This window comes from Rattus norvegicus, chromosome 1 (assembly GCF_021556685.1).
Source record: "Rattus norvegicus strain SHRSP/BbbUtx chromosome 1, alternate assembly SHRSP_T2T, whole genome shotgun sequence".
Classification (NCBI taxonomy): Eukaryota; Metazoa; Chordata; class Mammalia; order Rodentia; family Muridae; genus Rattus; species Rattus norvegicus.
In genome coordinates this window covers 96,732,252-96,748,474 of record NC_141534.1, presented here as the reverse complement: position 1 = coordinate 96,748,474, position 16,223 = coordinate 96,732,252, and the positions used below count along the sequence as shown (strand labels likewise).

The following is a 16,223-nucleotide window of genomic DNA, read 5'->3' as shown; positions in this document are numbered from 1 at the left end:
TCCAATGGGAGGCGGCGCCGGCTTTCCCGCGGCCATTCGCTATTCGAGTGGGTGCTGGCTACAGGCGGCTGTTAAGAAGCGTAACGGACGCTGGTCTCCGACAGCATGATGGCTGCCTTAGCGGCCGGAGGTTACGCGCGGAGTGACACGATAGAAAAGCTGTCCTCTGTCATGGCGGGAGTTCCGGCGCGGAGAAACCAGTCCTCCCCGCCTCCTGCCCCACCGCTCTGCCTCCGGCGGCGGACGCGACTCGCGGCGGCTCCCGAGGACACTGTGCAGAACCGGGTGAGAGGCTGGTCGCCCTGTTTATCCAACTCCAGGCTTCTCTGTGCCTCCTTGGTTCCTCCCATCACTTCTTGTTCCCTCAGGCGGCTTCCCAGGCTCTTCTGGTCCGGAAGCCACGCCCCCTTGGCAAAGGCTCCCTCTACGTTCGTGCTGGCTTCAGAGTTTGGTGCCGCCCATCTTTCTGGCTCCAACCAGAGTTGGCACATTGCTTTATTTTAGTTTTAACTCCCGGGAAATGTTTTGCGTTTACAAATCATCCCTGGTCTCACTTTACTGTTCAGTGACCTAAGTCACTTATTTAATTCCAGTGTTTTGTTTTGTTTTGTTTTTTAAATTGGAACAGGGGACCACAATAACAACAAGGGTGCCATACCCGGGTCTGAGGGAGAGGGTGGGCTGTTGGCTCTTGCCTCCTCTGTGGCGCCTCTGGGTAAGGTGTGCCCTTCCAGGCCCCTATTTTGTGTTACATTCCCCTGGGTCCTTTGTTGTTATTTTTGCGTGTCGTTCCCTCCGCCGGCGCTCTCTTCCCAGACAGGGTTTCTTTGTGTAGTTCTGCCTGTCCTGGAATTCATTCTGTAGACCAGGAGGCTTTCCTTGAGCTCAGAGATTTACCTGTCTGTCTCCCAACTGCTGGGATTAAAGGCTGGCCCGGCTCCCCTGGGTCTTTAAGGCTCATTTGCTCAACGTTTCCGGTCTTCCTGACTTTTTCTATTCCTGATTGCTTTCCTGTTCCTTCACTAGAACTGATTTTTATTTTATTTACAGCTTAAAATTATGGAGTAATTATTTGTAAAAATCTTAGAAACGCTGCCTGGGGAGGAGGGTGTACAGAACAATTCTACAAAATTTGAGTCATAGAAAAAAATTACTTTAGGTAGAAGGAATGCTATTAGTAATTGGGGAGGGAGGTGGGTCAGGGTTTCTCTGTGTAGCGTGGCTGACCTGGAACTGGTTGAGGTCAACTTTTGAGAGTCCACTGTCCTAGAGTCAGCTTTGTCCCCAAGGGCTTTTGCCTGCTAAGCTGTTGGGTACTCTAGAGGCAGTAGGACCTGGGAGAATAGAGTCATAAATGAGGCTAAAGTCTCATGTGATAGCCAACTTTAGTCTCAGCATCAGACAGTTTGTACTCTGAGGGTTAAGAGGAGTCACATGAGATAAGTGTACAGTCACAAGGATAAGTGACACACATAGCAAAAACACGTTTTTCCATTGAAGCACGAAAAGAAGTAACAATAGTGTAATGAATAGAAGTAGACTCATTCCTATCTGCTACACTTGCAGGGACACAAAAGCATAATTCAAGAACAATTCAGTTCTGTGTTTTTGAAGAAACAGATAGTGAGATTCTTGTCTCGGTTTCTTGCAGTTTTCTCACAAGTCCTCAGAAATCTCATACAAGTTTGTTCTTGGACCATGTCCTGACACTTAGCTACCTCTCTGGCCCCAAAGCAACAGTTTTTATTTCCTGCTTTCTTTTAAGGTTTATTTATTCTTACGTGTATGTGTGTTTTACCTACATGTATGTTTGTGTGCCACGAGGGTGCCTGGTGCCTCAGGAGTCCTGAAGAGGACCTCTTCTTGGATCCTGTGGAACTGGAGTTGCAGATAACTGTGAGGTCCTTTGGACAAACTCCAACCCGCACTCCCCAGCAACACCTTAAGAATGGTTCTTTAGTCATTGCCTGGACACACAGGCCTTTGTATAAAATGGAGATGACAGCTGTCCTGTGGAATTGAAGGGAGGTGGAACTGTGACTGTGCCCTTGGCACACAGTGTCCACATAAAGGATGGATCCATGGCAGCTGCTGCTGGCTCTTTTCCCTCTTGGGTGGGTTTTTGGTGCCTCAGGTAACGTATCCCTTCTCCCCAGATTCTGGGTTCTAGGCAAGCCACCCTTGCCCACCAGGTCTCTCTATTATGTAGCTCTGGTTATTCTGGAACTCTCTATGTAGACCAGGCTGGCCTTGAACACACATGATCCACTTGTCTCTGTCAAGTGCTGGGATTAAAGGCCTGGGCTAGCACACCCAGCCCTAACTGACCTTCCTGGCCGTACCTTCTGTGTCCTCCCTCTCCTGGAGGTCAGCCATACTGGCCTGCTCTCTCTTTACCTAAGGTTGCAAGTTCTTCTCTGACTCCTCGATGAGTCCTTTGCTTGGGTGTGTTTGCTGTACTCTGTCTATCTGGTTTTTTCCTATCCCTCAAGTTTTAGCCTGAATATTGCTGTCCAGAGAGGTGTTCTTGGATCCCAGCCTAAAGACACTCACTTTAACTCTCTCTCAGGGCCCTTACATGTTCCTGAAAGTGCCTGGGAGTTCTTAAACTTTATGTAGGAGAATGCCAGAAGCACATACAGAAAGAGGGTACAGGGGCTGGGGATTTAGCTCAGTGGTAGAGCGCTTACCTAGGAAGCGCAAGGCCCTGGGTTCAGTCCCCAGCTCCGAAAAAAAAGAAAAAAGAAAAAGAAAAGAAAAAAGAAGAAAAAAAGAATAATTAACAGAATTTTAAGTTCGCACAGTTGTGTCCAGAGGCTATGTTTCACCTTCCTGTACCCGCTTTCTTTTTTTTTTTTTTTTTTTTTTTTTGGTTCTTTTTTTCGGAGCTGGGGACTGAACCCAGGGCCTTGCGCTTGTTAGGCAAGCGCTCTACCACTGAGCTAAATCCCCAACCCCCTGTTAATTATTCTTATTAATTCTGTTCCTTGTAGCAAGTTAGGAACTTTCCTGTGCCTCAGTTACCCTAGCTGTAACACAAGAATAATGATGTAGAATCCCCCACAACATACATCTTATTATAACCCAAACTGCCCTTCAGCTTCCACTCCTGCCATTTTCCCGAGTGTTCGAATCACAAATGTGTGACACTTTCCCTGGCCTCTTCACAGGGTACCTGTGAGATTCTGTGGTTTCGGGTGTCTTCAGCCTCAGAACAACACCCGGCAGGCACGTTGCAGGTGCTCTATCAGTGTCAGTCAGCACTGTTGTTCCTGTGCCTTGGGTTACGTCACTTATGCTTCTCATTTGACAAGCACATCCCAGAGATCATCTGGCTTGCAAAAGCTGCACTCTAAAAATGGCTGGTTACACTAAAGCCCAGTAAAACTAAGTAACCGTTGGCTGTGCCAGAATCCTGGCTCTTGCTCCTTCTGGGTGGGTGGCTGCTCTGGGGCTCTGTTTGCTCATGTGGAGGGTGACAGTGGTGGTTGTATCTTAGGGCTGCCATGAGTGTTAAGGAGCCCCTTACTCAGAGGCTGAGCACAGTGTCTGATTGTGATAACTTAGTAACATTAGCACTTACATTCCTGTGTTTGCTGGTCGATTCTGAGGCCAGGGACTGGACTCGAGAAGTGTGGTGAGAATTTTGGTTTCTTTAAAAACACAGAAATGTTATAGGAATGGTTGTTTTACTTCTAGGTATGGGATATGGGGATGCTTCAGATTGTGTGCAGCTGCAGGGGCGTGGTTTTTTGTTCTGTTTTGTTTTGTTTTAAGATTTACTTTTTTTTTTTTTCAGAGCTGGGGACCAAACCCAGGGCCTTGCGCTTGCTAAGCAAGTACTCTACCACTGAGCTAAATCCCCAACCCCTAATTTACTTATTTTTATATGAGTACACTGTAGCTCTCTTCAGACACACCAGAAGAGGGCATCAGATCCTATTACAGATGGTCGTGAGCCACCATGTGGTTGCTGGGATTTGAACTCAGGACCTCTGGAAAAGCAGTCAGTGCTCTTAACCACTGAGCCATCTCTCCAGCCCCTGGGCATGGTTTTGGATACTTTCTGTGAGTGTGTGATATTCTGACTCTGGTCACTTTTCAGAGGATATGTAAATGCTAGAGCCCTGACAGACGGGGCTGGTTGGCTGGTTGCTGGTTGGATGAAGTTGCCTGCTGCTGGTTATGGTTGGTTGCAGTTTGTCAAGCAGTCCTGAGACAAAAAGAAGAAATTAGATGTCCTGACAGTGAAGATCAAATTTGCCCCAAGGAACTTGACACCTCTAATCAGCAGGAAGTACTCTAACAATGTCTCCCTTTCCCCTAACTTCTTTTTCTCTTCTACCTAGTGTTAGGGAGTTCAAAGGGTGGAAGAAGAGGGATGGAGGAGAAAGGTGGAAGGAACATAAAGGAACCCACAAAGTAGATGAAAGGCCGGCTACCAAGATTGTTTTCTCTACAGTAATTTGAAACCAGTATATTTAACATATGAAAGTACCCCAACTCACTCTCTCTCTCTCTCTCTCTCTATCTCTCTCTTTTTTTTTTTTTTTTTTTGTTCTTTTTTTCGGAGCTGGGGACCGAACCCAGGGCCTTGTGCTTGCTAGGCAAGCGCTCTACCACTGAGCTAAATCCCCAACCCCTCCCAACTCTCGTAGTATGTAGTTTCTTATTTACTGTTTTAGCAACTGTGATGGAGTTCTGGCACATAAATTTTATTGTGAGATTAAAAAAAATCTTTTAGCTGGGCATGGTAGTACAGGCCTTTAATCTGAGCATTTAGGAGGCAGAGGCAGGCCAAGCTCTGTGTATTTGAGGCCAACCTGGTCTACATAGTGAATTCTAGAGCAGCCAGGACTATACAAATAGACCTTGTCTCAAAATACATTTTCTTTTCTTTTCTTTTTTTAGTGCTGGAACTCAAACCCAAGGCCTTAGACACGCTAGGCAGCATTCTATTATTGGCCTTTATCTTCAACCTGTTAAAAAATTATAATGTGACTTGTTTTTGGAAACTCAAGACTGAATTTGATGAGGGAACACTGTCTGCTTTTGCTCAGTGTCATGTCTGCCCTGTGTGGTACACCAGCCTTACTGTTTTCCAGCAGCAGGACCTTCTGGCTTATCTGTAAATAAATAAATAAATAAGGGTGACTGCAATGCATATTCTCCACAGATTGTCAGGATTTTAGGTCTCTCATCTACAACATCCTTTGACACATAGTCAGAGGTCACCTTGTCACCAGCCATTCTCCCTCCTCTGCAGGCCCAGCTTCTTCCTGGCTAGTACTTGTTCCCCTTGCAGCAGGCAAGGGAATGCTGCCACAGGTCAAGTGCTAGTTGCTGGTAACCAGCACGAATGACTTCAGAAGCTCAGAGTGTGTGTGGAATGCAGCAAGAATTAAGACTCATGGCTGAGGCAGCTGTGTCGTGTCCGGGCTGCTAGAGCAGTAGTTTTCTGACAGCCCTTTTCTTTACAGGTGACACTTGAGAAGGTGCTTGGCATCACAGCCCAGAACAGCAGCGGGCTCACCTGTGACCCTGGCACAGGCCATGTGGCCTACTTAGCAGGGTAAGCACATGTGTGGGCTTCAGCAGCCGGTCACTGGTTAGGGATTTGGAGGTGAAGTCACTGGGACGTCTCTCTGAGCCTTAGTTTTTCCATCTGTAGAAGGCTGCTGTCCCTGAGGGCTGTGGAGGGAACTTCACAGGCCCTCTGTGTCAAGAGTAGTACCCAGCAAGGCAGCGCTTAGAAAGCTTTTTAATCACAAGTGAGGTTATGGGAAACTCAAGTGGCTAAAACCCAAACTTATGTCAAGCTCGTCTGCATGTGCTCTTCTTAGCTCCTCTGCTCTCCCTAGGAATACACTCCATTTGGGTAGTTGAGAGATCTGAAGGAGATACTTGTCTAGCCCAATGCTGCTTGGGCAGTGAAAGAGCTTCTTCACCTCCCCCAACAAGACAGGGCCCAGTAGACTCAGAGTAGCAAATGGTATCTATGCATGAGACCTTGGGAAACAGTCTAAGATTGAGGACAGGCTGGGCTCTTAAATCCAGCTGGCAAACACTCAACATCTCCACTCCATTTCTGACCTGCTGGGTGGCCTGTGCAAAGAACTTCCCCTTTAGTCCTCTAAATCAGACAAAAATAAATCAGGTAGAAAGCGCCCTGGCCTCACCAGGCAGCTGTGAGGATTTAAGACAGTTATAGCCATAAGGTCTGTGTAGGCCTAGGGCCTGCCAGAATAGTCCTTAGGAAGGAAGTGCTTGTTTTTATTTAAGAATATATTAATGTTGACAAGTGCCCAAGATTTCTCAGCATTAATATCTGGAGGAAGGGGAGAGCAGAAAGAGAATCTTCTGCCCAGAAGAAGGCTTATAAAAGCTGGAGATGCAACTCAGTCATAGAATGCTTGCCTAGCATATTTAAGACCGTGGGTTCCACCCTCAGTACCATTAAAACTAAAAGCTTCTTGGCACAGGAGCCAGAGGCAGGAAAGAGTTCAGAGCCAGCCTAGGCTACATGATGAGACAAAAACCAGAAACAAAACCAGGGGGAGCCTTGTTGACACATGGGTTTTTCTTTGGGGAGAGAATTGTCCCTGGGCCCAGTACTTTTCCCAAGCCCCCAGTTTAGACTCACTTCCTTCTTTTCCCCAGCTGTGTGGTGGTGGTCTTGAACCCCAAGGAGAACAAGCAGCAACATATATTTAACACTACCAGGTAGGCTGGGACTGGGCATGGGCCAGGGTTGGGGGACCAGGGTGCTGGCCCAAATCCCCTTTCCTCTCCACAGAGCCTGGAGGTGTTTGTGGGTTCATTCCCTCAGCCGTGTTCATAGGACCTGCTTTGTGCTAAGTACTGTTCCAGGAGTTGGTGACCTAGAAGTGAACAGAGACAAGGATCTGCCCTCTAGAGTTCTAGACAGCATGGGAGACAGACCATGAGCCCACCAGCAGATTACTAGCTGATAAGGAGAGGAAAATGCCTGCAGGGCTGTTAGGAAAGAGAATGGGAACAGCTATATCAGAAGGCCTCCCTGAGTTTGAGCCCAAACAGAAGTAATGATAGCCATGTACATGCAAGGGCAGATGCGCAGCAGAGGTGAAGGGTCAAGTAACAGCAGAGTAGCCATGGGCCCAAGTGCAGGGGAGTAAGAAGGGGGAAGGGACTCTTAAGCAGAAGCTGTATCACCCCCTTGCATCTTAGAGAGGGCCCTCGATGTCATATGGACGTAAAGAGAAGTCACCGGATACATACACAGGCAGGGAGGATGGTAAATCATCTGTGGGCTTGTCAGGCTCACATAGAAGCACATGAACCTGTAATTCCAGCACTTAGGGTGCTGAGGCAGGAGGATTGTGAAGTGAGGCCTGAGCTACACAATAAGATCCTGTCTAAGAAAACAAAAACAAAAGTGTGTAAAAACTGGATTGAAATGAGGGGCTAAAGCTAGACAGTCTGGGCGTGGGCTTGCTTCCAAAGGCATGCCAGCTAAGTCGGCCCATGTTCAGGCGAGGTAAGAGGATCAGAGACTGGCTGGACAGATAGCTCAGTGGGTAAAGTCCTTGTTACGCAAGCATGAGGATCTAAATCCAGTCCCCAGGACACACATATAGCTAGGGATGGTGACATGGGCTTATATTCCCAGTGTTAGAAAGGTAGAGAGGCGGGGATCCCTGGTGCTCATTGACCAGCTAGTCTAGCCTAACTGGTGAGCCCTAGGTCCTCGCAAGGGACCCTGTCTCAGGAAAATAAGGCAGATAGCTCCTGAGGAGCCACACTGAAGACTGACCTTCGGCCTCCCTGTGCATTAATGCGCACAGGGTATTAGAAACATTTCAGTTGTTGGGGTTTCTAGAACACTCCATGAGGTATATCTGTGCCCTGTCTACAAGGGTCCACCCTTGAGCACCTCTCCTCTAGTTAGGCTAAGCCTGTACTATTTCCTGCGCTTGAGTTTCAGGGCTGTGTTACAGGTGGGTAAGGTCCTGGAGAGCTCACTCCACACTGGGGGGAAGGAAACAGAACCTTGACTCTGGGTCTACAGTGTTTGGATTTGGTATTGAGGGAGGAGGAGACCTTTGCTTTTGTTCCATTCCCTGAGTGCCATGCTGGGCACATAGGCTACGGTGGCTGTGTAGGAGCTGACGCTTCTCCAAGCCTTGGGGACCAGGAGTGGGTAGAACGACAAGAGCACAGTGCTTGGTGGAACCAGTGACGACCCCTTTGCTTGTCCCCAGGAAGTCCCTGAGTGCTCTGGCCTTCTCCCCAGATGGGAAGTACATAGTGACAGGAGAGGTGAGTCTTGACTGAGCAGGTGGAAAAGGAAGGTCTGGGAGCCATTCCTTCTACTTCCTGCAGGCCCGGGAATCCCTGAATTGGCTCCTAGTTTTAGAAAAGCCCTGTGGTGAATAGGGGAGTGGCTTTTGGGAACAAGTTACAGCAGTGGCAGCTTCAGCTTAAACAGCCCCTCTAGCCCTATGTTAGTTGGGGGTTTACTGCTGTGAACAGACACCACGACCAAGGCAGCTCTTAGAAGGACAACATTTAATTGGGGCTGGCTTACAGGTTCAAAGGGTCAGTCCATTATCATCAAGGTGGAGGGCATGGCAACGTCCAGGCAGGCCTGGTGCAGGAGGAGCTGAGAGTTCTACATCTTCATCTGAAGGCTGCTAGAAGAAGACTGACTTCTGGGCAGCTAGGATGAGGGTCTCTAGCCCACACCCACAGTGACACACCTACTCCAACAAGGCTACACCGCCTAACAGTGCCACTCCCTGGCCCAAGCGTGTACAAACCATCACACTCTGCCTTGCACATAGTTCAGCAATAGTAATGGCCTCACTCCCTCTCTGTCCCCCAGAATGGGCACCGGCCAGCTGTGCGCATCTGGGATGTGGAAGAGAAGACTCAGGTGGCAGAGATGCTGGGCCATAAGTATGGTGTGGCCTGTGTGGCCTTCTCACCCAATATGAAGCACATCGTGTCCATGGGCTACCAACATGACATGGTCCTCAATGTTTGGGACTGGAAGGTGAGCACCCAGTGGGCATGTGGGTGTATGGGTAGGCAGGGAGTCACCAGCACCCTAAATCTTGGGCATTAGGGAGCACCTACCAGCCTATTGCCTGCTGTTGCACCATGCTCACGGTGAGGCCTCTGTCCCTGAGGTCACCTGGTGGCAAGGTAGAGTTTGGGCCATCATGTCTGTGTTGATGTAGGGAACAGATGGGGAACCAAGCACCTCCACTGTAAGGTTATGACAGAAGTATTATTTTTATGTTGACTAGCTATGACCGTGGACAAATGCCTTGACTGTTTCTGTAAAATGGTTTTTCTAGCATATGCCTCTTTGGTGTGTGGGCTGCAGCTCCCTGACATGCAGTCTAAGGCTGGGCTTTGTCTGCTTCAAACCCACCATGTGACTTTGAGCTCAGCCTGGCAGGGTAGAGGTTCCCACCTCCCGTGTGAGCTGGAGCCCATAGCTTATTCTGTGAGGGGTGAGGGGCAGGGCCCAGAGCAACAGTTCTTTGTGTGGTAGCCATAGATGGTATGGTCCTACCTCCCCTCCTGCTGTTGTCATTCCCAACGTGCGGCTATAGAGCTTGGCCCGTGGTGGGAGTTTTTCCTCTGTCACTCTTCTTGGGGACTAGGTTTCTTGGAGACTAGGAATGACCAGAGTTGCACACAGTTTCCCCTAGAGTTTAGATCACTGCCAGGTCCAAGAAAAATGGGAGAGAGAGCAGGGAGAGCACGGTGTGGAGATGGTGGGTGGTGCTGTGATCTGCTCTGTGCCTACTCTTTCAGAAAGACATTGTGGTGGCTTCCAACAAGGTGTCGTGTCGAGTCATCGCCCTCTCCTTCTCTGAGGACAGCAGCTATTTTGTCACTGTTGGCAATCGGCATGTTAGGTTTTGGTTCTTAGAAGCCTCTACAGAGGCCAAGGTGAGTTTTTGCCCCATTCCGGTTTTGCCCCCATAGCATGGCTCCTTTGTCTACCTGAAACTTGGTGGCAGGGTCTCCCAGGTCACCTGGCTTCTCGGGCATCCAGGTGCTGACTAATAATCCTGCTGGGCTCTGCCCCCAGGCCAGAGCTCACTGTTGAACCATTGCCTCCTGGCCCCTCTGCCCCGAGTATGCGTTCTGCTTTTCTTCCCTCTCCTCCACATGGAATATTCTCTTAAAAGCCCTTCTTTTCAGCTGTGTCAGTAAAGGACCTACTATGGCCCTGCTGAGCACGAGGCAAGGGTGTAGTCTCTAACATGTCCTGCTACGCTTCCAGGTAACCAGCACAATGCCCCTGGTAGGGCGCTCAGGCATCCTGGGTGAGCTGCACAACAATATCTTTTGTGGCGTGGCCTGCGGCCGGGGCCGGATGGCAGGCAATACCTTCTGTGTGTCCTACTCTGGCCTCCTCTGCCAGTTCAATGAGAAGAGGGTACTGGACAAGTGGATCAACCTAAAGGTACCCCTCTTCCTTTCTGCTGGCAGTCTTCCCTTTGTGTGTCGAGGGGTGCTCCACCATGCACCTGCTGATGGTCTGGGGAGGGGCTGAGATGTTTGATGTGTTTCCTGTTCTCACTGTGAAGTTCAGTCTGTCCTCAAGCTCAAGGTCCTCTTGCCTCAGCCTCCTGAGTGCTGGGATTGCAGGTGTGCTCCGCCATGCTAGGCTTCGTGTCATGGCTGACAGCACAGGTTCAGTGTGTGACTCTCCCTTTCTGAGCCTCAGTTTCCTCATCTTCTCATCTGTCAAAGCAAGTACTGAGCAGTAAGACGACTGAACAAGTCAGTGTGCCTGCCTCCAAGCCTAGAGATCCTCATGGAAGGAGAGACTGTCCCCTCCCATAGACTGTCCTCTCACTGTCACACGTGCGTTGTGGCAGGAGCATCCCTTCCCACTGCACAAATAAGTAAACCAGGAAACATTTTAAATGGAAATACTACCTTCCTCAAAGAGGACAAGGAAGTTACATGAGATAATATTCAGGAATCTTTTTTTTCTTCATAATTTAAGGGGTGACCTTACTATTTTTTTCTGTCAAAAAAGAAAAGTCTGTGCAAATGTGTAACACTTTAGACTAAAGGTCAGTGTTTTAATACGTTGTGGAGTTGTATTTTTTTCTCCCAGTACCTGAAAGTTGAGTCCAAGCTGTGAACCCACTCCAAGCTCCACGCTCAGTTTTCCATTGATTGGCAGTGCAATCCCATGGAAGTGATGTGCTTTTTATCCATTTTCAGGGCTGGCCTTGGTCACTGCCCCCAGAACTTGTCTTAAGAGCTTATAGCATATGGAAGTGTTCCAAATTTTACGTCTTAGAGGAACTTATATATCATTTTTAAAATTATTTTATTTTTGCGTGCGTGCGTGCGTGCGTGCGTGCGTGCGTGCGTGTGTGTGTGTGTGTGTGTGTGTGTGTGTGTGTGTGTGTGTGTGTGTGTGTAAATGAGTGCAGGTTTCTACAGAAGCCAGAAGAAGGTGTCAGGGGTCTTGGAGCTGAAGTTAGATGGTTGTGAACTGACCCCTGTGGGTGCTAGGAACCAAACTCTGGTCACCACGTAAGGCCAGCAGGGGTGGAGGCTGCACAGGCTCTGGAGTTGCAGGTGGTCTTGAGCCGCCTGCTGTGGGCACTGGGGGCCAAACTCCTGTCCCCTTCTAGAGCAGTCGGCACTCTTTATAGTGACTTAAAAGCTATTTTGTTTGTTTGCCTCTGTTGAGATAAGGTCTCTTCATAGCCCTGGCTGGTCCCAAATTTGTGATCCTTTGACTTCAGTTTTTCTAGTGCTGGAATTACAGTTGGACACCACCACTGTTGGTGTTAGGAAATCCCCTTTGTTGGTAAGGTATGGTGTGCACACCCTAATCCTAGCGCTTGGGAGGCTGAGGCCAGAGGATTGTCAAAAATAGCACTCTGTCTCAGGCTCCATAGTGAGGCCCTGTCTCAAAAAACAAAACAAAACCAAGAATAACACACACTTTGACAGAGCTCCGAGATTCATAAATCCCTATAGGAAACGAGACTGTGTAAGGTCTGGCGCTTAAACCCTTTTCTCTGTGTGTCTGGGTCTAAACTTTAGCTCAGCTACTACAAGTGACCTGCCACTGTCTGCTGAAGACGTTCTTTTTATTGTATGTCTGTGTTTGTTCTGCCTGCATGTATGCATGTGCACCACTTATGCTTCTGGTGCCTGTGGAGGTCAGGTGAGGGAATTAGAGCCCCTGAAACTGGAGTTAGAGATGGTTGAGAGCCACCATGTAGGTGTGACTTGAACTTGGGTCCTTTGCAAAACCAAGTGATCTTTTTTTTTTTTTTTTTTTTTTTTTTTTTGGTTCTTTTTTTCGGAGCTGGGAACCGAACCCAGGGCCTTGCGCTTCCTAGGTAAGCGCTCTACCACTGTGCTAAATCCCCAGCCCCTCTTTTTTTTTTTTTTAAGTTTTTTTTTTTTTGTTTTTTTGGTTTTTTTTGGTTCTTTTTTTTCGGAGCTGGGGACCGAACCCAGGGCCTGCGCTTCCTAGGTAAGTGCTCTACCACTGAGCTAAATCCCCAGCCCCCAAAACCAAGTGATCTTAAGAGCCATCTCTGTATCACCAGCAACTCTTTTACACACAGTTAGGTTGTTCTGTGAAGAGCTGTGGCAGCTCTGCCCCAGGCCTCTGTCTGCATATTGGCATACTTCAGTGGTGACTGTTACGATATTTCACAATCATGTAAAATACCCTCAGGTCTCCTTGTCTTCCTGCCTCTGTGTCAGTGACGAGTTGATCTTCTGTGGATGCACAGACGGGATAGTCCGCATCTTCCAGGCCCACAGCCTGCTCTACCTCACGAACCTGCCCAAACCGCACTACCTGGGAATAGACGTGGCCCAGGGTCTGGACTCCAGGTACTATCCTACACTGGGGAAGAAGGGTCTGCCCAGAATCTATTCGATGGCATCCGTGCATGCGCTCACATCTGTCTACCTGCCAGCCCATCCCTGTTCTTAGCTCTGAGCACTGGTGGTGTGTGTGTGCATAAAAGTCCTGCTCCAGAGGCAAGCTTCAGGGTAAGGGGACACTCCTGCATCAGGGACGAAATGATCAGAACAGGAATGATGACAAGCAAATGTGTCCCCTGGGTTGTAGCATTTATTAGGCAGCTACTCAGTGACAGCCCAAGGCTGAAAGCAGGAATCTGGGCAAGGAAAATCTCTGCCAGCATCCAGGCATCGTGCTTACCGCCTTTAATCCCAGCACTCGGGAGGCAGAGACGGGATCTCTGGGTTAAAGGCCAGCCTGATATACAGAGTTCCAGGACAGCCAAGGCTACACAGAGAAACCCTGTCTCCAAAAAAATAAATAAATAAATAGAAATAAAAACAAGAAATCTGGCAGCAAACCTCTGCTGCAGGAAGCCTAAGTACAAGAGGAGCTCCATGAGAAGTACACACGTGAGATAATGCAGGAAGAAAGCAGCGACTCGACATGTGCTAGGCGGGGCTGTGGCCAGAGTATCTGGAATGGGAGTCAGTGGTGTTATTAATAGCCAGTATAAATGGTGCGGTATGTTGCAGAACTGGCAGAGGGTTGGGGGACTGGGTGGTTGGAATGCTGATGGAGAACAGCTGGCGAGTCTACGTCTCTGAGGTTCATGGGGCTAGCTGGAGGGGGTTGCATGGTAAGCCCTTGAATGCAGAATCATGTGAATGCCATGTCTGGAGTGGAAGGGAGGGCCAACCAGCTGCCTGTTCCCTTTGTTGCAAGACTTTTTGGGAAGTAGCATGGGTATCTAATCACGATGGGCTGCCTCTTTAGAGATTGTCAGTTCCAAGGGCAGCAACTTCTCCAAGAGAAAGCTGGAGAGGGAGTGGCTTGGGGTGGAAAGGGAAGAGAAGGAAAGCGCAAGCTACAGATCCTGGTTTACTGCAGTAGCCAGACTGCCGAGCTCCTCCTATTGCAGTGTGCAGTGGGGCCTCAACAGTGTGCCCCTCTGAGTTTGCGTCCTCATCTGTAAAACAAAAGGGCTCTTCTTGGTGAGAATTGAGTGGCACAGAGCGAGTACTCTAGCCTTTTGCACTGCTGTTTTAGATCAGTTATTAATGAGGCCGGAGAGAAGAGAGGAGGCCTCAGACGCATGCTCATTTTCCTCTGGATCTTGGGTTGAATGGAATGAGGATAGAAATGATAATCAGTCAGTAATTCAGCCAGGGATTATGGCACACACCTGCAGCAGATCTTTGTGAGTTCAAGGCCATCCTTGTTCAACTCACACCCACATGCCATCAAAGGAAGTACCAGGCTAGCTATATAGTGAGATCCTATTTCAAATAAAAGGGACTGAAGATATGACTCAGTGGTTAAGAGCACTTACGGCCCTGCCAGAGGCCCTGAATTCAGTTCCCAGCACCTACATGGGGGCTCACGAACGTCCAGCTTCCAGAGGATCTGGCACCCTCTTATGACCTCTGGGTACCAAGCACACATATGATGAAGATTTTCTCCTCTGCCTCCTCCTCCTTCTCTTCTTCCTCCTCTTCCTCCCCTTTTTTCTAATTCCTTCTTCCTTCTTTGTCTTCCTCCTCCTCCTCTTACAGGGTTTTTCTGTGTAGCTCTGACTGTCCTTGAAATCACTCTATAGACCAGGTTAGCCTCAAATTCAGAGATCTGCCTGCCTCTGCCTCCCAGTGCTAGGATGAGTTAGGGTGTGCCCACCACACCTGGTTTTGAATTTGCTGTCAGTGTTGTCGTTGGTGTGTCAATTGCAGTGGCAAATGCTGCTGATCATCTCACCATTGGTGACCGTCAAGGGCATGTGTGGTCCCTGCACACCTGCAGGCCACAGTGGGTGCCACAATTGTTTCATGATCTTCATGAAGCTGCATGCTCTCGTAACTTCTCAGTCTTTCATTTCTAATGTAGCAATAAATAGTAAATACAGGCATTTTCACAAAATGAATGTGCTCTCTGAGCCATATAGGCACTTCCGGTTTGTAACCTATATTAGAAGCAAAACAAAAGAAAAGAAAGGACAAAGAAGTGGGATTGGAGTAGAAAGATGGCCAGCCACAAAGACACAGGGATGGCTGACAGGCCCTGATGGTGACTGACCTGTGTGGCTTTGGTAGCTTCCTTTTCCACAGAAAAGCAGAAGCAGTCTACCCAGATACAGTGGCCCTGACCTTTGACCCCATCCACCAGTGGCTGTCCTGTGTTTATAAAGACCACAGCGTCTACATCTGGGATGTCAAGGACATTAATGAAGTCAGCAAGATATGGTCAGAACTCTTCCACAGCTCCTTCGTCTGGAATGTAGAGGTGAGACCTCTTTCCCTCTCTCTGTCCAGCTCTGTCCCCTTTGGACTCAGCTTGAGTATTCTCCATAGAGCTTAGAGAACTCATTTAACCATTGTGTTAAAAGACAAAACTGAGCTAAGATTGGTGGCACACCTGTAGTTCCCACACTTGAGATGTAGAGGCAGGTAGATTGAGAGTTCAAGGACATCCTTGGCTGTACGGAATATTCAGTGCCAACCTGGGCTACATGAGAACCTGTCTCAAAGAAAAGAAAACTTGAACAGGGTTGGTGACCCATGCATGCTCTTTGAATCCCAGTATTCTAAAGACAGAGGCTGCCACATCTAAGTTTAAGGCTGTAGCAAATTCCAGGGCTGTACCGAAAGTGAGACTGTAACAAAGAGAATAAGAGGAAGGAGGGAAAGCAGGCAGGGCTGGTGCTGCTCTGGGAAGAACTGGGTGTGATTGTGGCTCATGGTGGCCCTCAACCACAGTTCTAGGAGATCATCGCCATCTGGCCTCAGTCGGCCTTGCATGCACATGGTGTACATGCATGCAGGCAAAACTCTCAACATAAAATGAAAATAAAGAGAAAGCTATGTACAGCTAATTGACTGATGTTAGCAGATATTAAGGTTCAACTCACAGATCCACTTCCTAGTTAAGGGGTTCACTGTGGGCTATCCTCATGCTGTCAGTTCTTTCGTTGGCCCAATTAAATGGCTGAGGAGTTCTTTTCCTGTAGTATTTGGTCACTTGGTGCATTTGCTACAGTGGTGGCCAGTGAATGCTTGGTTCTTTCCCTCGACTTCCCCATTTACAATGCAGGCAGTTGACTCTCTGCCTGCTGATGGTCCCTGGTTGTTTCAGTTCACCACATTACATAACTTGTCTATTTTATCATGGTGGACATGCTTTTATTGTCGCCATCCATATTGTTGGAGTTCAA

At 48.5% G+C, this 16,223-nt stretch overlaps 1 protein-coding gene across 3 annotated transcripts in view; it reads left to right on the top strand.

The window, feature by feature from the left end:
• The first annotated feature begins 19 nt into the window (after nt 1–19).
• Nucleotides 20–16,223, top strand: part of Wdr62 (WD repeat domain 62) — a 39,237-nt gene continuing 23,033 nt past the window's right edge. For 2 of the 3 annotated variants that reach the window (XM_087555135.1, XM_087555134.1), the window contains exons 1-9: nt 20–285; nt 5,481–5,572; nt 6,661–6,723; nt 8,244–8,301; nt 8,867–9,037; nt 9,811–9,948; nt 10,286–10,468; nt 12,725–12,885; nt 15,106–15,295. In XM_087555135.1, coding sequence (XP_087411261.1) covers nt 106–285; nt 5,481–5,572; nt 6,661–6,723; nt 8,244–8,301; nt 8,867–9,037; nt 9,811–9,948; nt 10,286–10,468; nt 12,725–12,885; nt 15,106–15,295 — 1,236 coding nt within the window. In that variant the 5' untranslated portion in view covers nt 20–105. 3 annotated transcript variants of the gene reach the window in all.